The 27,975-nt window shown below is 38.1% G+C and overlaps 1 protein-coding gene and 1 long non-coding RNA gene across 3 annotated transcripts; one reads left to right on the forward strand and one right to left on the reverse strand.

Annotated features, from left to right (window-relative positions):
• The first annotated feature begins 1,597 nt into the window (after positions 1-1,597).
• Positions 1,598-11,839, forward strand: LOC114273969 (uncharacterized). 2 transcript variants are annotated; one of them, XR_003633247.2, is made up of 3 exons: positions 1,598-1,981; positions 2,119-2,189; positions 2,293-4,502. It is a non-coding gene; the product is annotated as an uncharacterized LOC114273969 (long non-coding RNA). The 2 variants fall into 2 exon arrangements; XR_014356251.1 differs by lacking the exon at positions 2,293-4,502 and adding an exon at positions 11,635-11,839 and having other exon boundaries at positions 1,615-1,981.
• A 9,954-nt stretch (positions 11,840-21,793) lies between these two features.
• Positions 21,794-27,255, reverse strand: LOC145813209 (uncharacterized; the record flags this gene model as incomplete). The annotated part of the gene is made up of 9 exons (XM_082908490.1): positions 21,794-21,927; positions 22,096-22,180; positions 22,649-22,856; positions 22,951-23,039; positions 24,175-24,743; positions 25,627-25,723; positions 25,843-25,985; positions 26,884-26,993; positions 27,108-27,255. Coding segments are annotated over 4 exons (444 nt in total), but the record flags the coding sequence as incomplete, so codon positions are not given.
• Positions 27,256-27,975: the final 720 nt, after the last annotated feature.

Genomic DNA, 27,975 nt, shown 5'->3' on the forward strand with positions numbered 1-27,975 from the left:
AACTAAAAAAACCTAATTAGTAAAAAATAATTACAAAAAGTTCAATTTTATTATTTATCATAATTTTTACTAATTACATTATAGTTCATGTTATTGTTATTTAAAACATAAAATATAGCATATGCTAGGAGGGGGGAAAAAATCAAAAGCGAAATTGTGATAAAAATAATTATAAAATTTAATTAATTTATATTTTTTTACTATTTAATTTTAATTGTAAAAGTAATTATTAATTATTTATTTAAAACTATACATAGTACGAAGTATTACGATAATAACAAATAACATGAAAAATTATCTATAAAAACTTGCAAATTGAACAAAAAGATAAATAGGCATCCATTAGAAATCCAAATATCCAACTCATAAGAAATCGGAAAGAAAATTCAAAATTTAATATAACAAAAGGATTAACGAGATTTCATTACGAATATAAAAATGAGGGTGAATTATGTTAATGGTCCTTGTAACTTAGGATTTATGTCATTTTGGTTCCTAAACTTTTAATTGTGATATATTTGGCCTTAAATTTGAATCTCGTTCTAAATAAAGACAATTAAAGACACTGTTACTCCATTTTAAGGGTAAAGTTGTCAATTTGATAAAGAGCAATGTTACATTCTCCTAATTTTGGAGCTCTAATTGAATTTTAATGATGTGGCCAAAAAAAAAAACCAAAACATCACATCAAGGGGTGTGGCCCACTTTCTAGAGCTCCTTTAGAACTCTTATTTTAAAGCTCTCAAACATTTTTATTTGATAAAGTATAAACTAATTTGATAAAAATAAATGTCAAAAAATTATTTTCAGATTTTTATAAATTATTTATGCCTACCAAAAATGAAATTATATAAAAATAATAAATCTTTTATATTTTTATTATTTTTATTTTTTTATCAAATTAATTTTTAATATGTATTTAGATGATGATTATTTAATGAGTGGTTATTTTTGTTAATATTTTTTTATAGTTATAATGTAATAGATGGCTGTATTTATTGTTAACAGATTTTTTTTTTTTTATGGTTATCATGTAATGGATGGTTATAAGGTTTTAATGTGTAATTGATATGTTTAATATATGAAATGTTTCTAATTTTGCATTTTTTGATTTAATAAATTGGTTTAATAATAATATTAAAGTATCGCCACGTTTTACTTTTAAAAAAAATCAAACTAATTTACTGAAAATAAATATCAAAAAAAATTATTTTAAAAAATCATTTCTACCCTCGCAAAAGATAAAATTATATAAAAATGATGTGTTTTAAATTTTTTTCACCAATTTAATTTTTAATTTCTTAATTTTTTTTTTCTGAAAATAGATTCTAAAAATCAAAACAAACATAACTTTATAATCAAAAAAAATTCAGCATTATTCATCAAAAAAATGTCATTACATTTTAAACAACATATAAGTTAACTAATACAAAATAAGTTATATAACGATTTTGCTCTTAAAATAAACCATTTACAAAGAAAATATATTTGATTGTCTTTATTTTGAACAAAATTCTAAATTTAGGATTAAATATATGATAATTAAAAATTTAAAAATTAAAATTACATAAATCTCAAATTACAGAGAACTTTCCCAGCTTGCAATCAGACACATATTAGGACGTGTTTGGATGAGTAGCTTAATCATACTCGTATGTTCTGAGGTATATGGTCATAGTCCAAACAAGCCTTTCGGCTCAAATCTTGGGTCTCAACCCCAACCCCAATCCAAATCCAAATGGTCTGTGTGCGTAAAAAGCTCTTCGTTTCTTTCACCTAAATTAGATCCATGATAGTTGTTCAAATTTTTGTAACATAGGGAGTATGGGAGTCATTTTTGCTTTGAAGGTTTTTTTGGATTTGGATCTCCTTGGTATGGGTTTTTTTGATAGTACGGTTTTGGATATTCCACGAGTACGGGCAATGGCAATTGACATTGCGAAAATGCCGTTAATAAATAGGGCTAAAGGTGAAAGAGAAGGTATTGACCTTGACAAGTCCTTTTCATGTTTAATCTGCATTTCTTTTCTGAATTTTTCTTTTCCTTTTTCTACCTTCTTGTTCCTTTTTTCCCAAGATGATGTATGACCTTGACAGAGTTCTTATTGTCAACAACAGGTTTGGAGTGGAATCTGCACCTGCAATTGTATTTTTGAAAGAACATGGAATCAAACATGTTGTGTACCATGGTATGTCTCTCTTTTTATTTTGTTTCATAGTCTTTCTTGCTACTCTTTGTAACATAAATAATGTGTATGTACATAACAAGCTAACCAGCGCACATTACTGCAGGACCTGCCAACATTTTATGATTTGTAGATATAATGGAACAGAATAAAATTTTGTACTTTATCAAGTTTTATAATTAAGGCCTTGACACTATAACAAAATTTGCCCGGTCATATTACTTGAGTGAGTGCAACCATTGTGTAAATGGCTTGTTACAGTGATTCTAATGTGCAAGTAAACCTCATGTGATTGACAAGTGCAAATGTTTATGACTATGAAGTTTTTCCTTGGTACATGTTTTCCTATGTAGAAATCTTCCTTGATAATTTCCTTCACATGAATTGAATTGTACAAAACTTGTCAGGTTATGATTTTGTTTTCATTTGATAAGACGTTGTGTTGCAACCTTTTTTCCCTATTGTGTAAATTTGTGGTAGAATCTTTTGTCAAACGTGGCCCTCCTTATAAAGTAACCCTTTTTCTTTAGATTTTACGGGAGTATAAGCCTGCAGAGTGTCCATCATTTTTCCCACATAGTAGAATAAATGACTCAGTAATGCATCCTGCATCGTTGCTTTTTGTGAGGGATCATCTTTGTGTCTGCATTTGAGAGTCAATGGGAAATTGACTAGGTTGTGTTTATTGGTTCCAATGGGCTGTGCTATTATACAAATATTATTATAGATATCCTTTAGCTGATTTAGTTTACTTTTGTGATCTACTAAATGCTCGCAAGTTGTTCTATGTTGAGATTATGGTTATCATGGATGAGAGAATAGACAAAGCATTATTTGTTCCCATGAACCAAGGCATAAATACAACCTTTTTAATTTATTAAACTATAAAAACATGGAGGAAACACGATAAAAAAGGAAAGAGCAAAACATAGGATAGTCTCATCAAAATTTCCAATCCGCATTCTGACATAGGGTTGCCAAGGAGTCAGTCTTGTGTTTCTTAAATCCCTTTACATATATGTAAATTCTTGGCTTTAGTCAGAATATGTTAGCTTCCTTAAATAAAAAAAAAATAATAATAATGCCATGATATACCGTAAAAAAGTTTGAAAATGAATATACTAATTGTTAAAACAATGAGAAAGTCACAGATTTGTTAGCAGAAATATCGACATTTTCGGGTTGACTTAAAACATGTTCCGAGGGAGGGAGGGAGGGAGGACTAGTAAAAAAGGTAGAAATGTTTATGAACCTCAGTGCAAATATCAGGGTTTTTGATCCCCACTTGTGAATGTTTGAACCTTAACGTTGTGCATATTGTGTTGTATTTGAAAGTAGTGGTGTTACAAAATTTTTGAAGTTGGAGTGCATGAATTAAAAAGTGAGTGATTGTTTTAGTGATTCCTTTAATTAATTGGAGTTTGGCGATTGTTTTAGAGAATTCCTTGCTGGTCTTTTAGATGAATTAATTTTAGGTTAAGTTCAATATATATATATATATATATATATATTCTATTTTTAAAAAGGTGATAACCCTACACTGATTAAGATGGTTGTTATGTGCATCAAAGATTTGTAGATGAAACAGTAAGTAAAAGTGATATGATCACCATAAATGAAAACGTTAGGACGGGAAGATCTAAACTGACATGTGATGTTGTAGTAAAAAATGATTGAATTTATTAAATTTAATTGGTCATATAGCCTTTGACAGAGCGAAATAGAACAAAAGAATTCATGTAGCCAACTCCACTCAATTGGGACACAATGCTTAGTTTGGTTTGGTGGTTACCATTCCAGTCTTAGTGGCTAAGTGGTTGAAAAAGTTGTGAAGGAACTTTCTTTGGGGTGGGTTGGGGGGATATATTGAACCACTTGGTTGATTTGATATGGTTTGCTCCCTTATTTGAGTGGGTAGTTGGGGATTTGACGTCGTAAAATCTTCAATCAAGCTCTTTTGGGAAAGTGGTTATGGAGTTTTGTGTGTGAGCGAGACAGATTTTGGAGAAGGTTTATGTTGGCAAAATATGGGTGTAGGCGGGGAGTCCAGATTCTCTCCATACTCTCTCTCTCCTTATCTCCCTACCTGTAATAATAGAGATGCATATAATTCAATGGTCCAGATCTGGCTATTTTAAAAAATAAAGATATTAAGCAAGCCAGATCTAGACCATTGGATCATCTTAAGATGCATCTCCACCATTACAAGTAGGCTAGTAAGAAGAGAGAGTAAGGAGATGATCCTAATTCGTAGGCGGGGTGATTGGATGTCTTTGGAGGTTTTTGTGCATCGGTGTGGGCCTTTGAAAGGTTATTAGGAAGTGTCACGCCCTCAAAATAAACCCATTATACATATCATTGACATGCATTATTTAATGAAAACATTTTATTAATTCATTCATCAGAGTATTACTAAATAAAAGCATTACATGTAACATCGAATAAAATGCCCTACAGGCTTACATCTTTCCAAGCCAACACTTGGATACAAAAATATGAGTTCTAACTCAATACAAGAAAAGCCCTAGGCTTGAATGTTTACATGTACTAATAAATAAAGACAATTAACTAAAGATAGTCTTCTTCAAATCCAGAAGCCAAACCCTCCCAAGCTAAGTCCTTGGAGGTAGTTTATCACCTGAACCTGAAAATGATGTTCCCATAAAGGGTGAGCCACAGCCCAGTAGAAATATACTAAACCACATATAAGCAATGAATAAAGCAATAGCATTCAACAGATGGTTAACCAAGATAATCAATTACTTCATTTTACAGTCTCATGACACTATTGTCTAAGACACGTTTTACTTTCCAACTTTATCAACATGGCTCAGAACCTGGCCAAACTTACAACAATGAATTATATATATCATATTCACATTCTTCCAATATCAACAAACAAATGAGACTCAAGCTCAAATCAAAACACTTCATACTTCCAGATTGATACACATTTTAGTGCTGTATCAATAAAAACACTTCTATATAAATAAGCACACATAAAAGTGATGCTAATGGAGTCCATCCCCTATCTCCTCCCAAACAAAATCCGGTTTAGAGGTCCATCCCCTATCTTCCCCTAAACCGTGGAGTACATCCCCTATCTCCTCCCACACAAAAACAATGTATGCAAATGCAATGCTCAATCAATACACGTATTTTCTGTATCAATGCAATAGTCAAAATTAATGACTTAACCAATGTGATTAGTTTCAATTATTCCTAATCCACATGCAATGTCTACAACAATCACGACTATCCTCCACCGATAGCCCAAAACAGTTATTTCTAGACTGGAAATAAATATATCAACAATTCAATGGGCGAGTGATTTACATTATCCAACTACACCATTTAAGCAATAAATTTCCCAATTTCATGAATTTAACCAAATTCCCCAATCCCCTTAAATTAATTATACAAATTAATTAATTTAAACAACTAGGGTTTTCCCAAAATTATCAAAGTAACCCCAACTTATCAAAATACCAAAACTTAGAACAAAACTTATAAAATGGAGTAGGAAATCCCTACCTCGAAGAAAACAACCCAAAATGGAGAAGACAGAGATGAATACCCAAATACCAAAGTGCTCAAAATCACCAAATGTTCAGATTAAATGGAAGCCCTCGACTCATTCTATCTTTTTAATGAAGGATCTAGGGTAGAAACACACCCTAAGTAGATCAAATCTAAGAGAGAAGGTGAGTATGGAGAGAGAGAAGTCGAACCTAGGGTTTGGGATCAAAAAGAAGATGAAAAAGACTGATCAAAACCCGCTGCTGCGTATATAAACTGGACAGGCTCCCTCGAGCGAAGACTTGGTCGCTCGAGCGACCAGACACAGAAAATCTACGCTCGAGCCAAGGGAGCCTTGCTCGAGCCAACAACACAAAAGCTCGCTCGAGCGAAAGAAAACTCGATCGAGCGAAGAACTCAAACCCTCAGGTCTGCAATCAGACACACGCTCAAGCTAAGGAACTATCGCTCGAGCGAAGAACGAACTAACTCGCTCGAGCGAAGAAAATCTCGCTCGAGCCAAGAATGCAAAGCTACAGGTCCAAACCAGACGCAAACTCTCGCTCGAGCCACAAACTCCTCGCTTGAGCGAAGATCCAAAATTCTGGACAGCAACACTTGGTTTCTAAACCCAACCAACCTGAAACAAACCTGCCCAACACATCCTATAATTCCAAATGAGAAAATAAGGGACAACAACAACAACAATTATACAATGACAGAATCTACGAAACCTAAGTCCGAATACAATAAACAAATGGGAAAAGACCGGGGTCGCTATAGGAAGGTTGGGTATGTTTTTCACCATCATGTGAAGTTTGTGTTTTGGTGACATCTTTGCTGTAGAGAGGAGTTAAAGCTGGCCTATCTAGCACTTGACAGATAGCAATTGATAGATGGGTTGTTGTTAGTGATTATGTGAAGAGGGAGAGGGATCACATCTTTTGGGACATTTGGGCCTTATTTTTAGTCTTGTTTGATGTGGTTGGGGTCTTCCTTTCAAATGTTTGGGACCTTTTGCTTTCTTGGAGGGTAGCTAGAGTTGAAAAGAGAAAAAAGAGGTGATTGGCGGTTAGGACCTCCCATTTTATTCTGGAACATCTGGAGGGAGCTTAATAGAAGAAGTTTTGATAATCTGATTCGTCGTGGTCATATTTTAGTGAACTGGTGTTGTATGTGTTGTGGGTATGCGGGGATGGTGGATCACTAACTTGTTTGTTGTTTGGTTGCTTCACGTCTTTGGATGTTTATTGTTGCTATTTTCGATTTTCCTCGGGTTCAACCATGGTCAGTGATGGCAGTGTTACAAAGTTAGGCTGGGGGAAGGGTTGGGAAGAGATGTCAAAAGGCATGGAAGCTTGCTGGCCATTGTTTGATGTGGCTGTTTTGGTTGGAGCATAACAGGTGAGTTTTTTTGGGGGAGACGCGTTTGGTGACATGGTTGGAACAGTGTTTGTTCATTGTGTTGCATGGCTGTATATCGTTATCAGCAGACCCGGATGTGCTAACTTTTGTTGACTTTGTAGAGGACTTGATTCCGTAGTTGTTTTGTTTTACTCTAGTATATGTTTTTTGCTTGCTTTTGGTTTTATATTCTTTGCATCGTCTTGATGCTTTTTCAATAAAGTTTGCTTATTATCAAAAAAAAAAAAGAAAAGAAAAGAGTCTTAAGACTTCCATTTTTGTTTTAAAGAGTAAAATTCTAACCATCTTTTACAATTGGATCTTGAGGGGTGTTGAGCCTTCATTGAATCCTTTTTTGAATTTTGTTGAGAAATCTGAATATATTGATGTATAGGAGTTGTTTTTTATTTTTTTGGTTTTTATAGCGTAAAACATGGGCGACATCCTCTTGAGAGTATATGAATCTAGCTATGTTCTGGTGTCCTTGGACATAAAAGGTTTGATGAACTTGATAGTTCAGCACATGCAGGCACCTGATACCCATTTCCAAGTGCATGTAACATAGCTTTGAAGTTATATGAAGATATAACTATGTCTATATTCCTATGCCTATAATACATACATGTTGGGATATATTTACATATACATGTATAACACAACCCGGATTATACATTCTAAGATTTTGTGAATCTCTGTTCCTTATTTTTAGAGCTTCCACAATTGAGAAGTGTGACGTCCATAGAGCTAGGTTGTGATGCCTGTGGCTATTCTCGTGCTGGAAATGAAATAGCGATTTGGTACTGTGTTATTCTAGCAGGAAGATCAAGCCCAGAACTCAACAAAATGCATACAGTAGTTTGTTTGGCCTGCTTGTTACGTTAAATTAAATCCCTACTTGGTAGTTATTTCCTAGAAATGATTTAGCTACTTTGTTGGAAAATCATTGTCTAGTGATATCAGCTCATGTTTCTAAATTTTGAAGACAATTTTTCATAAATTAATATAGACAACTACCTAAGAAAGAATAAAAAAGGTAACTTAAAAAAAAAATAGTAGAGAAAGCGGTTAGAAAGAAAACACAGAGTGTGAAAGAACTTTATTTGTTGAATCCTGCCAAAGATCCTGATGTTCATTCGAAGTTATGACACAGAAAGTGTACTCATTCAAAATTTGACATTGAATATGACAGAAAGATTCATGTATGCAAATGCTAGTATATTCTTCTAATTTACTAAATGGAGTAAATTACTATGATAAAGACTATGCGCAGGATCCAAGAAGCACCGTCCACAGCTGATAAAGATCAGCTGTTATCGCTAGCAACTATTGCACTGAAGGAAAAGCGGTTGATATTTACGTGCCTTGATGGGGAAGCCCAACAAGTGTCACCTTTTGTTTGTCAGAAATGTCAATGTTTTCAAAGTTTAGTTATAGTTCAATTCACATTTGTCGTAGCGAATGGATTAATTAATTTGAGGGTCATGTATGTGATGTGTTTGGTACTTGGTAGCAATTTATTCTGAAATTTTATTCTCTGTCAAACTTAGTTGGGATCACTATTGGCATTGGAAGATTTTTGCCAAAGTACCAGTATCTTAATCCAAATGGTGGCCTAACTTGGAAAAGGTAGTCAGTGATTACTGTTGTTATAAATTTTGACAGTGTTATACTGCCATAAAATAATGTGAAATCATTTACATTATAAATCATTCAATCTAATAGCAGGATTAATTCTGAAACATAAAATGCTAAAACCACATGTGACCTTTGGCCATGCAAATGCAGGGTGACAAATCTAGAAATCCCCTAGATATTGATTTGTGATTATGTATCAATTTTAACCAGTAAATAGCAATCCCAATCAAACAATCAAAGACACATCAATACAACGATATTACCTTGAAAAACCACAATTGGAGTGCCTCCAATTGTGATAAAAAAAACCACGGGCAAAAGCCACAAAACAATCCACAAAGAAGACATAAAGGAATTACACAAGTGTACTCTCAATTACCAATCGAATCCACGCCCGAATCGAACTGACCCTTGTGTGCCTCTTCCAGCCCTGTCTTCACCTCGGAATTGTCTTGTCCAACGTTGAATCCACAACACCGATGTCGAATCATGACGATGAGCCACTCTGGAATCCACTAAAGTTTCAATCCCAAATTCCACGGAATCCACCGAAGAACAACTCTCTCTTTTGTATTGAATGAAACAAACAATCCTTTGATGTATACTTCTTAAACCACCAGTTAATACTCAAACAAACATCAAAGAAACTAGCAAAGAAGCTCCAGATATAAACCTTAATATCCAAGAAGAAAATCTGGAAGCCGTAACCTAAAATCGGAACAAACTGTAGATTTATAAAAACAGAACCGCGATCTCCGCTCGAGCACAGGAATGGCCACTCGAGTAGATTGACTAAAATGCGTGTTTCAGAACACGGATCTACGTTCGGGGGCAAGAAGTGCCGCTCGAGCGCAAAAACACAACTTCCAGTACTTTTGCAGACAGCTTAAACTTCTGGAACCAAGGATTCTCCGCTCGAGCTCAAGAATGGCCGCTCAATCGGTCAAGCAACTTTAACTACAATTTTACTTTTTGCTTCGGGGGCGCTGCCCCTCGACCTCGCCTGGGCACTGCCCTCTTATAGCGATCCCGGTTGTCCCTTTACTGTTCTGTTGTGTTCCGGACTCAGTTCCGTAAAGTTGCTAGTGGTATCTATCTTGTTGATGTCCTTAAATTCCCCTTGATTGAGTTTTAGGATGTTTTGGGCAGGTTTGTTATAGGTTGGTTAGGCCTTGGTTTCAATTCCTTGTTGTTCAGTTTTTAGGCGATCCGCTCGAGCGGGTCTTCTTGCGCTCGAGCGGGGATTGCACACCTCCAGTATTTCGTGTTCCTGCAAAACTTCTGCAAATGTGATTTTTACGCTCGGGCGGGTTTGTTTACGCTCGAGCGGTGGCGCTCGAGCGGGTAGTACTTTCTCGGTACAAGTTCTGGGATGTGGAAATCTACGCTCGAGCGAATTGGTTTTCGCGCTCGAGCGGAAGTGCTTTATCCTTGTGTCTTGGCGCTCGAGCGGGCCTTATTGCGCTCGAGCGTGGTCAGATTTTCGTTCTTGGCGCTCGAGCGTGGTGTTCTCTGCTCGAGCGGGTCATACGTATATGAGTTATCCGCTAGGTGATTTTAAATCACTTTTTGCTTTTCTTTCTCTCTCCTACTTTTTCTAAAACCATTTTTGAGAGCCTCTCTCTCTAGAAACTCCCTTCTCTCTAGGGTTTGATCTAGTTAGAGTGTCCTCCTTCTCTTCAGCCTTTGTAAAAGTTGTGTTGATCGTCGAGGGCGTCATTTTGATCCGAGAATCTTGATCTTTGGAGCACTTTGGTTTTGGTCTCTTCTCCATCCGAGCTCTAACTTCGAGGTAGGGATATCCTACTCCTCTTTATGAGCTTTGTCTTTAAATTTTAGTATTTTGAGATGTTGGGATTGGTTTGGTGATTTTGTGAAAGTTTGGGGGCCTTGGTGTAATTTTTGCAAAAGTTGGGGTTTTAGCTATATAAAAACCTAGATGCATGTTTGGCATGAAAAAGTGAAATTAATGTTAAGACATTAATGAAAATGGAACCTAAGGGTTGAAATGTTAATTATGGAAAATGCCCTAATTACATTGGTTAATTAATTTGCACAATTAATTATGAGAAATGAGGAATTGACTTGGAAAGGTATGGGATGAAAGGGTGCAGTTGGATTATTTATCGCTCACCTAGTTGAAATGTTGATTATATATCCATTGTTGCATTTATTTTCTGTATAGAAATAACTGCTTTGGGCTATCGGTGGAGGATAGTCTTAATTGTTGTAGACATTGCATGATGATTAGGCAAACTGAAACTAATCACTGGAATGGGTCATTGAGCATGGCGGGTGAAAGAATACATTAAATTTATGTATTGTGTGATGATGTGTATAATTATTGTTTATATGCATCGTGTTGTGTTGGAGAAGATAGGGGATGTACTCCACGGTTTAGGGGAAGATAGGGGATGGACCTCTAAACCGGATGTTGTTGGGAGGAGATAGGGAATGGACTCCATAGATAGAGCTCATGTGCTTATCTAATATTGTGCTGACAGAGCTCATATGCTTGTCATTGAAAGTGTGATAGTGCTTTTATGCATATCTGTGGAAGTGATGATATAGCTTGTATGCTTATCTGTTGGTGTGTGTGATATAGCTAGTATGCTTATCTATGATGAAATGGAAAAGTGCTTAATGTGAGTTATTGTCTCATATGAGTTGTTTGGCCAGGTTCTGAGCCAGGGTAATAAACTGAGAATTTGAAAAGAATTGGAAATGGATTGTAACATGGACTTGTATGTCATGAAACTGTAAAATGTGATAAAGGAAAGTATCAGTATTGGCCATCTATCAACTGCTAATCTTTTAGTCATTATTCATGTTTGGTTTAGTGTATTTCTACTGGGCTGTGGCTCACCCTATATGGGAATATCCTTTTCAGGTACAGGTAGCATGCCACCTCCAAGGACTTAGCTTGGGAGGCTAGAGGCGGACACACTTTTGTTGTCTTATTTCTTTTGATGTGTTTCATGTAAATTCAAGCCAAGGGCTTAACATGTAATTGAGTTAGTACTCTCTTTTGTAACCAAGTGTTAACTTGGAAAGTTGTAAGCCCGTAGGGCATTTGCTTTTGTTGTTAACATGTAATACTTTTGTAATGAAGTACTCTGATGAATAGGAAAATGTGAAGCTTTGTATATCAATGCATGTCTATATTAATGGGTTTAATGTTGTTATTTTGAGGGCGTTACAACTTGGTATCAGAGCGTACCGGGTTCGAATACTTCGGGTACGTGGGAAGTGATTAGGATCACAATGGGTTTGTCTCGCTTGATAGAGACTTAGATGTAGTGTCATGTGCTATGTGCTTATTTGATAACATGCTTATGTGACTATGTGGGTATGGGATTTAGTTTTTAGGATGTTGATTGGATCCTTGGGTTTCTGTGAGTCTTGTTGGAAAGGCACTTGATCAATGCTGTTTCTAACTGGAACTCTAGTAACGCCTCGGGACTATCATTATCCGGAAATGAAATTCGTAAGTGCTTATGTGTTTATGTGCTTACGTGGAGTGAATTACAGTTGTCCATGCATTAAGACGTGAGTGTTTAGTTTTGGCACATTTGTGAATGTGCTAACGTTCTGTGTTACCTTTATTAGGATGTCAGGGCAAGGAAGAGGTGCTAGGCGTGGTAGGCCTGCGAGACAGGAAGCACCTTTACCGGATGATATTCCGGCAGTGCAGGAGGGAGTTGGTCAGGCCAATGTGGCCGAGCCAGCGGGTCAGCAGGCTATGAGTGCCTTGGCACGAGAGATAGCAGGAGCTTTGGGTATTCTCAGAGCTGGGAATCAGGCAGCTGAGGCAGGGCCTTCTTTCTTGAAGAGGGAGTTCTTCCGGTCTAATCCGGACGAGTTTGTTGGGGATCCGAAGGAACCACTGAAGGCTGACGAGTGGTTAGAACAAATGAGTAAGACGTTCGAGATGCTTGGCATCGAGGACGGAGCTTGAAAATGACCTTGGCATTTTTCCAGCTGAAGGGAGATGCGGGTCAATGGTGGAAATACGAGAAGGCTCGTGTTGGTGGTACATGGGAGGCGTTTGTAAATGCTTTCCAGGAGAGGTTCTTATCTACAGTGGCTAGGGAGAAGTTGAGGGACCAGTTTAGCCGGCTTAATCAGCAGGGTATGTCTGTGGCAGAGTTTGAGGCCACCTTCACTAGTTTGTCCATCTTCGCACCTGAGTTGGTGGCGTCTGAAGAACGCCGTTGCTATGAGTTTGAGCGGAAGTTGAGGCGGGCCCTCAAGTTGAGGGTTAGTGGGTCTTACATCCGAGAGTATAGACATTTAGTGGATGTTGCAGCTCATATGGAGCTTATGATGCAGGAGGAAGACGAGGAGAAACATAGAGGCTGCAAGCGGGGCCAGGAGGGTCAGGGTGATGGCAGGAGACAGAGGGGTTATAACCCTCAGCAGTCTCACGGTGGAGTTGCTAGATCGACCTTTCCGGTGTCGAGTGCAGGCTTGGGGAGAGGTAGTCAGGGAGGCTTGGCTTGTTTTGCGTGTGGCCAGCTGGGTCACAAGTCTTCAGTTTGCCCGCAGAAGGGAGGGAGTCAGCGAGCTGCTTCTTCATCAGCTAGACCTCAGGGCCAGAGTCAAGGCAGGGGCAAGCCTTTGTCTTGCTATCAGTGTGGTCAGCCTGGGCACCTAAAGAGGTATTGTCCACAGTTGAGTGCTACCTCAGGAGCGTCTGGTTCTAGGCAGACGCAGAGTTATCAGCCAGCTCAGTCTGTGCAGGCCTCGAGGGCCAATCCGGGGGCATCGTCTTCCCAGTCAGTACAGCAGTCGTATGCTCCGAGGGGTGAGCAGGTGGATCAGGGGCCTACAGGGCGCGTGTATGCTGTTACCGCGTAGGATCTAGTACCGGCTCCATCAGTAGTGAGAGGTACTTTTTTGTTTTGCAATTCGGTTGCTAGTGTGTTGATTGACACGGGTGCATCTCATTCTTTTGTATCTGCTGCATTTGCATCTGTTTTGGAATTGGAGTTGGCACAGTTAGCATCTCCCATTTGTGTAGTGTCGCCTATTGGTGGTGAGTTGATCTTGAGACAAGGTGTTAGAGGTTGTGATATAGAGGTCGCCGACCATAGGCTTCCTTTTCCCTTTGTAGTTATGCCCATGAAGGGTTTTGATGTTATTTTGGGTATGGATTGGCTATCGTCATACCAGGCTGTTATTGATTGCTACCGCCAGAGGGTTACGTTATGTACCTTGAGCGGGGAGTGGTTCCATTTCTTGGGAGACTGGGTTGGTAGTGTTTTGCCACCGAGGTATGATTCGCGAGGGCAGAGTGAGCTTAGTGGTCTACTTGCCAGCTTTGAGAATGGTGAGTGTGGTGAGACCCAGCTTGTGTTGCCAATGGTGGTTTGTGAGTATTCGGATGTCTTTCCCGAAGACCTGGTCAGTTTGCCACCTCACCGAGAGATAGAGTTCTCTATTGATCTAGTGCCCGGCATGGCGCCAATTTCTATGGCACCTTACCGTTTTGCTCCAGCAGAGTTGGTTGAGTTGAAAGTTCAGCTCCAGGAATTGCTAGATAGGGGTTTTGTTCGCCCTAGTGTTTCGCCGTGGGGAGCACCGGCCCTCTTTACTAAAAAGAAAGATGGTGCCTTGAGATTGTGTATCGACTACCGGAAGTTGAATCGGGCTACGGTCACGAATAAGTACCCTATGCCCCGTATAGATGATTTGCTTGACCAGTTGAAGGGTTCCCGTTGTTTCTCTAAGATAGACTTGAGATCGGGTTACCACCAGTTGAGGGTCAGGGAGGAGGATATTCCTAAGACGGCATTCCATAGGCGGTACGGCCATTATGAGTTTTTGGTGATGCCATTCGGGCTTACCAATGCACCGGCAGTCTTTATGGACTTGATGAACCGAATCTTCCGGGAATTCTTAGATCGATTTGTAGTCGTTTTCGTGGACGACATCCTGATTTATTCACCTTCAGATGAGGAGCACAAGGAACACTTGAGAGTGGTGCTTGAGTTGCTTAGAGCCCATAGGCTGTATGCCAAGTTTGGGAAGTGTGAGTTCTGGCTGAGGGAAGTCAAATTCTTAGGCCATGTGGTATCCGGGGAAGGGGTGTCCGTTGATGCATCCAAGGTTGAGGCAGTGCAAGATTGGGCACAGCCTAAGAGTGTGTTTGAGATCCGCAGTTTTCTGGGATTAGCTGGGTATTACAGTCGGTTTGTGAAAGAATTCTCCAGGCTAGCTTCGCCGTTGACTAAATTGACTCGGAAGGGAGTCAAATTTGTATGGAGTGAGACTTGTGAAAAGTCGTTCCAAGAACTGAAGGTTAGATTGACCACCACTCCGGTTTTGATTATTCCGGAGAGAGGGTTGGGTTACGCGGTTTATTGTGATGCCTCACGAGAGGGTTTGGGTTGTGTATTGATGCAGGAGGGGAAAGTGGTAGCTTATGGCTCACGTCAGTTGAAAATTCACGAGAAGAATTACCCTACACACGACCTAGAGTTAGCAGCAGTGATTTTTGCCTTGAAGATTTGGAGGCACTACCTTTATGGTGAGAGGTTCGAGGTGTTCTCGGACCACAAGAGTTTGAAGTATCTGTTTACATAGAGAGACTTGAATTTGAGGCAGAGGAGATGGATGGAGTTCATTGAGGACTATGATTTCGAGTTGCACTATCATCCGGGGAAGGCCAATGTTGTGGCCGATGCCCTTAGTAGGAAATCCATTAGTGATGTAGCTTGTATAGCCATCCGGGAATGGGGGATGTTGGGTGCACTTGGCGAGTTTGATTTGCATTTGGGCGAATCTGTTGAGGCTGCGGCCTTGTTTTCTGTTGTTGCGCAGCCTACACTTGTGACTAGAGTGTTAGAGGCACAGAGAGGTGACCTTGAGGTAGAGTCCTTCCGAGAGAAGATCTCTAGTGGGAAAGTTGAGAAGGGTTTGACGGTGTATCCCGACTTGAGTGTGAGATACCGAGACCGTCTGTTTGTGCCGGAGTCTTGCCGAGAGGAAGTACTCCGAGAGTTCCATCATTCACGTCTTGCGGTGCATCCCGTAGGTACTAAGATGTATCGGGATTTGGGTCGCCAGTTTTGGTGGCGGGGTATGAAGAGAGATGTGGCTGTTTTCGTATCGAGGTGCCTTACTTGCCAGCAAGTGAAGGCCGAGCATCAGAGGCCAGCGAGTTTGTTACAACCCTTGCCTATTGCCGAGTGGAAGTGGGAGCATGTCACTATGGACTTCGTTGTAGGTCTTCCGAGGACTCAGCGGGGTAGTGATACTATTTGGGTGGTTATAGATCGGTTGACTAAGTCGGCGCACTTCATTCCCATGCGTGTGAGAGATTCGGTAGATCATCTCGCAGACTTGTATATTCGGGACATAGTGGGATTGCACGGGGTCCTAGTGATGATCGTCTCAGATAGAGATCCTCGTTTTACTGCTAGGTTGTGGCAGAGTTTGCAGAGTGCCTTGGGCACTAAGTTGACCTTTAGTACGGCTTATCATCCTCAGACTGACGGGCAGTCCGAGCGCACTATTCAGATCCTTGAGGATATGCTTCGGGGTTGTGTCCTTGACTTTAGTGGGACGTGGGAGAGGCACTTACCATTGGTGGAGTTTGCCTACAACAACAGTTTCCAGTCTAGTATCGGTATGGCACCGTTTGAGGCCTTGTATGGCCGACCGTGTAGGTCTCCAGTTTGTTGGGCCGAGGTGGGTGATGCACCTTTGTTGGGTCTGGAGTTGGTTAGAGAGACGACGGAGAAAGTTGAGCTTATCCGTAGGAGGCTTGTTACAGCCCAGAGTCGCCAAAAGAGTTATGCCGACCGTAGGAGGAGACCTTTGGCATTTGAGATAGGTGATCATGTCTTCTTGAAGATATCACCTAGGCGAGGTTTGATGAGGTTTGGGAAGAGTGGGAATTTATCCCCTCGATTTATTGGGCCTTTTGAGATCCTTGAGAGGATTGGCGAGGTCGCTTATCGTTTAGCCTTGCCGCCGCAGTTGTTCGGAGTATATGACGTGTTTCATGTGAGTATGCTTCGGAAGTATGAGTCGGATCTGTCTCATGTGTTAGATTGGACCGACTTAGAGGTAGATGAGGATGCCTCGTATGAGGAGAGACCGGTTCGGGTCTTGGATAGGCGGGATCAAATCCTGCGTGGGAAGACCATCCCTTTGGTAAAGGTCTTGTGGAAACATCACGGAGTGGAGGAAGCCACTTGGGAACGTGAGTTGGAGGTCCGTGAGAAATATTTGGACTTGTTTGTTGATGAGTAATCTTGTATTTAAATTTTGTAATGTTGTTGAACTTAAGAGCTTTATATATGTCTTAAGTTGTAAAACATTGGTAATGTTTTGGTTTAACGGAAGTATGTTGTAGAACTTGCCTTGGTATGGGAGTTGGTTATGATATTGTATGCTGGCTGTATTGTAGAATTGGAGTTATATCATGTATATTGATTATGATATGAACTGTGAACCATATATGTTGGAAATGGTTGGAAATGGAAGAGAATTGCATGATTAATAATGCACTTGTAATATACGTTGGGAAATGCCTCTTGAAAAGAGATGGGACTGACTGGTAATGGGTCGGATTGTTTAATATTGTATTCTAAGATTGTTGAGATTGGAGAAAACCTGTTTTTGAAAAACTTGTGTTTAATTTCGGGGACGAAATTCTTTAAGGGGGGAAGGTTATAGCGATCCCGGTTGTCCCTTTACTGTTCTGTTGTGTTCCGGACTCGGTTCTGTGAAGTTGGTAGTGGTATCTATCTTGTTGATGTCCTTAAATTCCCCTTGATTGAGTTTTAGGATGTTTTGGGCAGGTTTGTTACAAGTTGGTTAGGCCTTGGTTTCAATTCCTTGTTGTTCAGTTTTTAGGCGATCCGCTCGAGCGGGTCTTCTTGCGCTCGAACGGGGATTGCACACCTCCAGTATTTCGTGTTCCTGCAAAAATTCTGCAGATGTGATTTTTACGCTCGAGCGGGTTTGTTTACGCTCGAGCGGTGGCACTCGAGCGGGTTTGGTGGCGCTCTAGCGGGTAGTACTTTCTCGGTACAAGTTCTGGGAGGTGAAAATCTACGCTCGAGCGAACTGGTTTTCGCGCTCGAGCGGAAGTGCTTTATCCTTGTGTCTTGGCGCTCGAGCGGGCCTTATTGCGCTCGAGTGTGTTCAGATTTTCGTTCTTGGTGCTCGAGCGTGGTGTTCTCCGCTCGAGCGGGTCATATGTATATGAGTTATCCGCTGGGTGATTTTAAATCACTTTTTGCTTTTCTTTCTCTCTCCTACTTTTTCTAAAACCATTTTTGAGAGCCTCTCTCTCTAGAAACTCCCTTCTCTCTAGGGTTTGATCTAGTTAGAGTGTCCTCCTTCTCTTCGGCCTTTGTAAAAGTTGTGTTGATCGTCGAGGGCGTCATTTTGATCCGAGAATCTTGATCTTTGGAGCACTTTGGTTTTGGTCTCTTCTCCATCCGAGCTCTAACTTCGAGGTAGGGATACCCTACTCCTCTTTATGAGCTTTGTCTTTAAATTTTAGTATTTTGAGATGTTGGGATTGGTTTGGTGATTTTGTGAAAGTTTGGGGGCCTTGGTGTAATTTTTGCAAAAGTTGGGGTTTTAGCTATATAAAAACCTAGATGCATGTTTGGCATGAAAAAGTGAAATTAATGTTAAGACATTAATGAAAATGGAACCTAAGGGTTGAAATGTTAATTATGGAAAATGCCCTAATTACATTGGTTAATTAATTTGCACAATTAATTATGAGAAATGAGGAATTGACTTGGAAAGGTATGGGATGAAAGGGTGTAGTTGGATTATTTATCGCTCACCTAGTTGAAATGTTGATTATATATCCATTGTTGCATTTATTTTCTGTATAGAAATAACTGCTTTGGGCTATCGGTGGAGGATAGTCTTGATTGTTGTAGACAATGCATGATGATTAGGCAAACTGAAACTAATCATTGGAATGGGTCATTGAGCATGACGGTTGAAAGAATACATTAAATTTATGTATTGTGTGATGATGTGTATAATTATTGTTTATATGCATTGTGTTGTGTTGGAGAAGATAGGGGATGTACTCCACGGTTTAGGGGAAGATAGGGGATGGACCTCTAAACCGGATGTTGTTGGGAGGAGATAGGGGATGGACTCCATAGATAGAGCTCATGTGCTTATCTAATAATGTGCTGACAGAACTCATATGCTTGTCATTGGAGGTGTGATAGTGCTTTTATGCATATCTGTGGAAGTGATGATATAGCTTGTATGCTTATCTGTTGGTGTGTGTGATACAGCTAGTATGCTTATCTATGATGAAATGGGATAGTGCTTAATGTGAGTTATTGTCTCATATGAGTTGTTTGGCCAGGTTCTGAGCCAGGGTTATAAACTGAGAATTTGAAAAGAATTGGAAATGGATTGTAACATGGACTTGTATGTCATGAAACTGTAAAATGTGATAAAGGAAAGTATCAGTATTGGCCATCTATCAACTGCTAATCTTTTAGTCATTATTCATGTTTGGTTTAGTGTATTTCTACTGGGCTGTGGCTCACCCTATATGGGAATATCATTTTCAGGTACAGGTAGCATGCCACCTCCAAGGACTTAGCTTGGGAGGCTAGAGGCGGACACACTTTTGTTGTCTTATTTCTTTTGATGTATTTCATGTAAATTCAAGCCAAGGGCTTAACATGTAATTGAGTTAATACTCTCTTTTGTAACCAAGTGTTAACTTGGAAAGCTATAAGCCCGTAGGGCATTTGCTTTTGTTGTTAACATGTAATACTTTTGTAATGAAGTACTCTGATGAATAGGAAAATGTGAAGCTTTGTATATCAATGCATGTCTATATTAATGGGTTTAATGTTGTTATTTTGAGGGCGTTACACCTCTCGACCCCCGCAAGTTAATCGGGCAGCTCAATCCCTGACAGAGTCAGTGAAGTGGCAAACCTGAAAGAATTCACAACACAAAACTCCTCTGCAAGACACAATTCGGATTGGATTCGTATCTAAACACTCATAGTCTCACTGAAATTAAAGATCGAATAAAATTACAACTGAAAGGAGTTTTATTAAACGAGATTGCCTAGAATAAAACCTAACACAGGGTATCAAAAAACATGGTCATAACTTCCTTATGCGCTATACTCGTGATGTAAGCAGCTGAGAATTTCTACTTAAAACTTTTGGAAGTGTCCAAGAATCCCATTGCATTCATAAACCTTTTGAGATATGAATATGGTTTTTTGAGAAGATTAGAGAGGCCTGTCACTGATTTGGAATTTTAAGATGTAATTCTCATTTTTATGACTCTTCTTTTTCTTTTTCTTTAATTTTTTTTTTAAAAAAATTCAATTACTTTTTAATAATCTTTCAAAATATGCATTATTAATCTTAGAAAGTTAATGTATGATTCGAGCCACAAATCCTACAATATGTCATGTTTATATAGATATATTGTGTATTTAAAAGATGTATTGAGGCTCATTTCGAGGCGAGGCTAAGGTAAAATGCATTGAGGTTTTTTTTTTTATAATTTTTGGGCGAAACTCTCAAAAGACTTGCACATCACAGTTTGCGACCTGTAACTCATGTGCACCTTGTACTTGTTTTGCACATAAATAAGAGGAGCTGTGTTACATGGATTGTTCTATTTCTCCCATAGTACCCATGGCCACTGGATATGGCATGGGTAAGGGTGTGGGATATTTGTCCGACACTCGTACACAATTTAAACACTTAAATCCTTTAATTTGTGAGAATACATGAAGAAAAAACTGACATTTGTCAGTAAGGCAATATTTTTAGCCTCTCACATGAATTAGATACAGAAATTTCATATATTTTCTATATCCTATTTAATTTCTACTATATTTCTACACAATTTACAACATCTCATCCGAGAGTATCATATAATATGCAATATATATGTGCACATGACGTGTTCTCGTACCCATGTCCAATTTTGGATATGTATCCCAAGATTTAAATTTATGAAGGTCTGACACTTGGATACACAACCGCACCCGATACTTGTACCTGAGTCTATGTAACAATACGTATATGGGGAGCTTGTCTTGGGTTGTTATTGAGCTTATTATAATACCTTTTTTTTTTTTTTTTTTTTTTTTGATGATCTAATACCTAGTTTAAATTTAAACATAAAAAATAAGAATCTCTTTTGTAAAAATCATATTCCGGGGAAAAAACCAAGAAAAAAAATATAAGGTTAAGACTCATGTAAGAAGTTCAATAATTGAAACTAAGAATGTCAAGTTCATCTCGATGAGGGCAAGTTTCCTATTCTGTAATGAAATGTTCAACAACACCTTGAACAGAAAAGTATTTATACATTCATATTTAATTTTAAATAACTTCTTCTCACTAAAGATAAAATTTGAAATTTGAAGTGCTTGTGTGTTGATTCTTGGTCATTTTAAAAACTTATGCATTCACATTTACAAGCTTTGGTAGATACATATTTAGCCATGGCCTCTCTAGTGCAAAGCATGTACACCTCAATTGTTTGGTGTATTAGATTATGTTCTCCATGTGAGGCATGGCCAATTAAAAGTATTCATCATTCATTGTTATCCTATTTGAGTTCAAACCAACTTTTGGAACTCAATATTGTTTTTGAGTTTTTTATTTTGTTTTATTGTCTATAGTGAATTTTTTTTCTTCATATTTTAGTTTTTAATTTTTTAATTTTTTTAGATTTGCCTAATTTTAGATGCACTTAAAATTTAAAATATTTATAAAAAAATCTGGAAAAAGTTGATTGAAGACAATTTCAGATTTTTTTACAAATATTTTATCTTTTAAGTGTATCTAGATTAGACGCATCTAAAAGGTTTTAAAAAAAAAAAAGACTAGAATATGAAAAAAGATCACCAGAGAGCACCCCTCCGCCCAAAAAAAATTGAAAAACAAAAAAACTCAAAAGCAATTCATAAACTAAACCAAAGAAGGTCAAAGTTTTTCATTATGATTCATGGTCATTTTAAAAACTTTGGAGGTTATCTTTCACAAAAAATTTTGGCTGCCCAAGTGAATTTGTTTCTTGTCAACTTTTATGGCTGCCTGCCGTTTCAAATTCTTAAAATAGACACCGCTCATCAGACATGGTTCTTGGTTCTCAAAATGCTTTCTCTGATGTCGCTTTCTGCGTTTGACATCTGGCACTGCAAAAAAACAAGCATCAGTTTAAAGGCTAAAGGCATTGCTGACACAAGAAACCAGGTCCGCCCAGGAGGGGGATATATATGAGGATTGGCAATAGATAAATTTTGAGTTCAGTAAATATAATAAAGTAACAAAATTTTTTAAAATGTGTATATAAAAGGAAAAACCTGGATATTGTTGATTATGCTGCTCTTTTGATGAGCTAGAACCAGATGCATTTGATGACCCAGGACTTACTTTTGAAATGGTTTTCTGGGAAGCAAAAGCAACACGTACAATATAAATATAAAGCTTGAAGTACAGGATAGAACATGTAAACAATCGCTAACTATCTATTTAGATAAAATAAATAAAAAAGTAATCAATTTGTGCTACTAATTTTATATCTCAAATGAGCAGAGTATATACACTTATCAGCATGACATCAAAATATTGAAAAGCACAATATAATGGTTTAGGAATTTTGAATTCATCTCTCTCTCTCTCTCTCTCTCTCTCTCTCTCTCTCCCTCTCTCTCTCATCCAGTTTCATCACTTGAGGTTTCTATTTAGAACACCCTCCACAAATTTGATTCTCTCAAGGATTCCTTGAAGATGTTCTACACAATACTTGGCCAATTAAAAATCTGAATGGCATATAACAAAATTTGTGTGTGTGTGTGTGTGTGTGTGAGGGAGAGAGAAATTTTATACAAATTTTCAAAAGGAGAAAGAACTTACCCCCAATTGTACAATACACGGGGTGACATTTATGCATGTTCTTGGATCCACCATGCAATCAATAAAACTCATCATAGTCAAATTTTTGAAAAGAAAAAAAATAATATGCCCACCAATTTCATTCAGCTCAGAAAACAGAGATGCAGGGGAGAATTCCTTTCCATTGACTGAAACAGGAAGCCCTGAAACCATCCCAATTTGTACATATCTACATGGAGGGGGAAAAACAAAGAAGCAAATGCATAAATCAAGATTTGACTAAATTAAAGGAATTGAAATGCACATCAAACAAGCAAACTTACTCAGGTTGGTTGGGTGCATCTTCTGGCCCAATAGTCATCATGTACATATCCTTGTTTGGCTCCTTTGCTGGATCTTCCAGGATGTCTCCCTTCATTGCCACACCACGGCATGCACACACATGTGAGAGAGACAAATTAATTTACAACAATATGTAGGATCTAAAATTCGTCTTCTAAGGGAACAATTCTAAAAAGCTCAAATTAACTAGTCCCAGAAGTTTGACTGGGAAACGCATAGTAGACATCAAGCACTTATGAAAATTAAGCATTTAATTCCAGATCATAAAAGACGCTGTTGATCATACTGACACATCAATTTGAATACCTTTTTATATTTTTAATTTAAAATAAGACTAGATAGACTCCAATTTGTTTCCCTTCATTTACAATTCCAAATGAAGCCATTTTAAAGGTTATAAACTGCACACTATTGACAATAGAAAATTAAGAGATTCATAGTGACAATCAAGAAACATAAAGGCACAATCAGTCTTAGCACATGTCCTTATAAAGCAACTTGCAGACTTTACTCCAAATAATTGTGAGTCACAAAACTATGTGCCCAAATGCAAGATAAACTGTAACTGAGTACAACAAAAACAAAAAATGAGAAGTTTGAATCTGTAGCACCCATCAAATTATAGGAAAAACTACCAAACATTTTTTTTTTTTTTAGTTTCAATCTTTCAAAATGAGAAGTTGCAAAAAGGTCAATTTATAGTATCAGCTAAATCATAATAATGAGAAGGTCAACTTCCAAGACTACTAGTACTGACCAATATCTAATTGCCATTTTTGTTGGACAGCAAAAGAACAGCTTTTGTCTATTGCAGTCAAGTCGAGTGCAAGTGCTTCTCGTAACATGATGTCTCTACGTATATCATATGTTCCACTTAGTATATATATATATAAAATACAGTGTAATGCCATACTCTGATTTGCTTGTGCCATGAAAAAAAGGTTCAATAAAATGCCAAGGGGAAATTAATGGGATTGACTATATTTTTGATGCACTCGATTAACTATACAGAGTAATGAAACCCATCTCCTTCAGTAATGCCTCTGTTCTCCAAATAATATTAGGACTGGAAACAAAGTACAAAATATAAAGATCAATTTAACTACGTGGCAACAGTCACTATAGCAGCCATCAAAATATGTTCTCAATTGGCTCGGTGCAAACACAAGCTTCTGGAAATTGTAAAGGAAGTTGGAGAAGCATACCAGATCGGCAACATTGCCAACACATTCTCCCTTCGCAGTAGCATCCCCAATGTTTTCACCTTTGGGAAAGGCTTTGTATATTGGAGTGCGAGTCGAGGTTGATGTGACAGCACCAACATTCTGCAAGTGAAACAATATGAAAGTAAAGCAATAAAGCTAATTCATCACATAGATTACCCGGAATTTATAAAATGGGAAGAAAATGAGAGACAGAGAAGGGTTGACCCTTGGCCACATTGGTAGCACAAGCTAAAGGCAGAAAAAGGTGTGGCACAGCTGTAGTTGCCAACTCTACCCCAGCACCCAACTCCATTAGAAGATCACCCACAAAACGAAGCTGAAGGGAATCATGATTTTGAGCAAAGATTACTTGTTAGAAATCAGAACGAAGTTCAGTGAAAATCAACCACAAGAATAACTATGATCTATATCTCTTCATCGTTGAGCTCCTAGTCACTGTTTCCAACGATCCACATCCAATGCCAATTGCTTTTCCCGTCCATGATCAGAGACACTAACACCGCACTCGAAACCCTAGATAAATCGATTCGCCATTTCTGCTGCTCAATCTGATGAAAGAGAAGAGTTTTCCATACAAGGACTAGAAAGAGTAAAGGAGCAAAAACGAAAAAAGAAACACAAAACAAAAGCAAAAAAAAAGCTGGAAATCAACTAAATCGAGAGAAACAATTCCAAATCGTTAGTTTTAGCCATGGAATTTTATAGATCTTGTGTGAATGTAGCAAATCCATATTAGAAAACCCTAACCTTGAGCCCTAGGCCGATTTAGATCATATGGATTCGAACAATCTGTAAGATATACACTCCTGAAAACGCTAACCTTGAGCCCTAGATTGATTTAGATCATAGGGATTCGAACAATTTGGAAGATATACGTTCAAATCAAGAGCAGAACAAGATTTTTCAAATCAAACAACCGAAGAACTGATGGAGATCAAAGGTCTGATGCCTCAAAGATCCAAGACTCGATTTCTGTCTCTTCCTAAAGTCGCGCATCTGTTGATCAGAGTAGAAAATTTTTTCTTTTTAATTTATTTGAATTCCCTACGAGTACAACTACAATTAAAAGAAATAATAAATAATTTAATAATCTTATTTCAACAGCACAGTGTTAACTCACTGTTTTCTTATAACCAGCACACAAAACAAGATGGTTTAGTTTACCTTTTTTGGAATTTGAAAAATCGGGGCAGATTTCACAACATTTTTGAAAAACGCCGTAAAAAAAAAAAAGACACTATACTCTGTTTTTCTTGTAGTGGAAGACCAAAACCAACAGTCAGAACTCTATAACATTTGATAATAATGATGAAGGAAAACGACTTATCATACCAATATCTAAGAAGGTGAAGCATCATCAAGTCAATTATGTACTAAATGCCATGCCAACATCAAGCCAAAGTCTCGAACAGAAGAATACAAAATGCTTACTTCGATTTCATGGTTGATAATCCAACAGAGCCTAACTTCGAATGCCAAGTTCTATCAATTCTTCCTCTCTTCGGACAAGATAATGTGGTATCCATGCCTGTACCATCAATAGCATAACAGAGTTAGCTGGTCTGAGCAACATGAACAGCATAAGATAGAGCTTAACACATGGTTAGTAGGTTTGCAGAGCAAAAATCAGGAATTAAAATAGCATACATTGATTTAAATGGTGCACTGGTAGCTCCAACAGGTGTACTAAAGGCAACATCCTGAAATGGACCAGTCATCTTGCCTCGCGGAAACCATCCCAAGTCTCCACCCTTCTTCCCTGATGGACACTCTGAATATTCTGCTGCTAGCTGGAAGAAAAAGACAGAAAAGGAGCACAGAGATGTCAGTGTTATTACTCCTTCAAATGTTCCTGAGACAATATCTTGGCCAAAAACTCTCTTTGGAAGAATGTACAGAGAACATTCGAACCATTTTCTTATGCTCCATTTGTTTCAGCGGAAAACATTTTCTATGTTTGGTTGCTTCCCTGAAACTAGTGTACTAAAAGGTTGTACTAGTGATGGTAGGGTGGTGGTGGTGGCAGGGTGTGGGGGAGGTGGGGGTGTGATGGAGGTTGTGGCAGTGGCAGTGGCAGTGGCAGTGATGGTGGCGGTGGTGGTGGTAGTGTAGTGGTGGTAGTGCTAGTGCGGTGGCATTGGTAAGACTTCAGTCTAGAAAATGTTTTGCACCTTTTAAAAGTGCCAACATTTTCCGCCCAATTAGATTTATTTTTACCACATAAAACATTTTCGGTTGATTTTCATTTTTGCATTGTAACAAATGCCAGAAAATGAAGAAAACAATTTCCCGCCCAAACAAATGGACCAATAGTTAACTTATGAGCATATTGTGTTCATGCACATAATCAGGCGCAATTTGTTTCCAATGACCAAGGTTTTGTAATGTAGTACTTCAAACACTGTTATAAAAATCATTAAGTTGAAGAGATCATGATTAATTAGCACATTTTAGAAAGCAAGTAGCTAAGTGAAAATGACGAACCCCTTGAATACCTAAATAAAAACCAACTAAATACAACTGAATCAGGTTCACCATCAAAATCATAAATTATTCCAAAAATATGAAAGAGTAAACAATGATCCCCTCAAAGGTCAAAACCAGAAATTGCTACTGACACAACCTTGACCAACAAGTGTAAAAGTATTAAATAAAAGAAGAAAATGGACAATGTAATAGGGAAATCACCTTTGCGAACTCAGCAGGTGGAACCTTATCTCCATTACTTTTCCAGCAATCTTGTAGCTTCTTGTATGCTTCATTAATCTTCCCTTGCTTCTCACATAAGATATGCCTTGCTAGAAACAAAATCCAAAACCCAGAGTCAAATCAGGAGACTCAACATACTAGATAAATTGCAGTTAAAATAACATAGAAGCTCCTGAAAAACAGCATTAAGGGGAAGAAACAACCTTTGACATATGTGCATGTGCCAAGCCCATCTGTCTTCACACTTTTTCCTTTACTTTCTGAGGCACTATCATCACTTCCTCCCACTGCGTGCTTTCCCTTTCCTTTTCCTCCTGACTCCTTCGCCTTTGAGTCCTTACCCGTGACTGTTTAACCTTCTACATAAAACCGCAATATGAAGACCTTAATGAACAGGGAATGAATACTGGAAGAGCGTAAAATCACACTCCACAAAACAACAATTGCTTAAAAGCAAGCCAATTAAGAGGACCATTATCACATACAAAACAAGATATGTTTAAAATAAAGTAAGATTTGCTTGAGCTCAATCCTAAGAAATATATTACCTTTGGGCTATGTTCGGATTTTATATTCCAGTTATGTGGATTTATAATTCTGGGCCAAAACCTTGCATGCTGTTTGGATTGCTGAAAGCCACATGGATTGGAAATTCAAACAAATCTCTCTCTCCCTCCCTCCCTCCCTCCCTCTCTCTATATATGTATGATTTTCTACAAATCCACAACCCTAGCTCAAACATTATATACCTATATGCATGTACATATTGTGTGTGTATGTTCCCAAATTCATCTACTAATTCTTAGCATTGAAAGAAAGAATTTGAAATCTAAGAATTTTCACTGCTTAGATTTTAAATCCTTAGAATTGAATCCACTTCCAAACTCAAATCCATGTTTCTAGTGCAATCTTAGGAAAATGGATAACAAACTACAAGAAAGAATAGGGTAGGAAATATGGAAGTGCCTGAGCCAGCAAGGTAACAAAAATAATTATAAGAACAATCTATGAAAAACAAAAAATAAAAATAAAAATGAGTGCATTTTACTACAAACAATAGAACAATCAAAA

Source organism: Camellia sinensis, chromosome 15, assembly GCF_055761805.1.
Source record: "Camellia sinensis isolate YWXY chromosome 15, ASM5576180v1, whole genome shotgun sequence".
Taxonomy (NCBI): domain Eukaryota; kingdom Viridiplantae; phylum Streptophyta; class Magnoliopsida; order Ericales; family Theaceae; genus Camellia; species Camellia sinensis.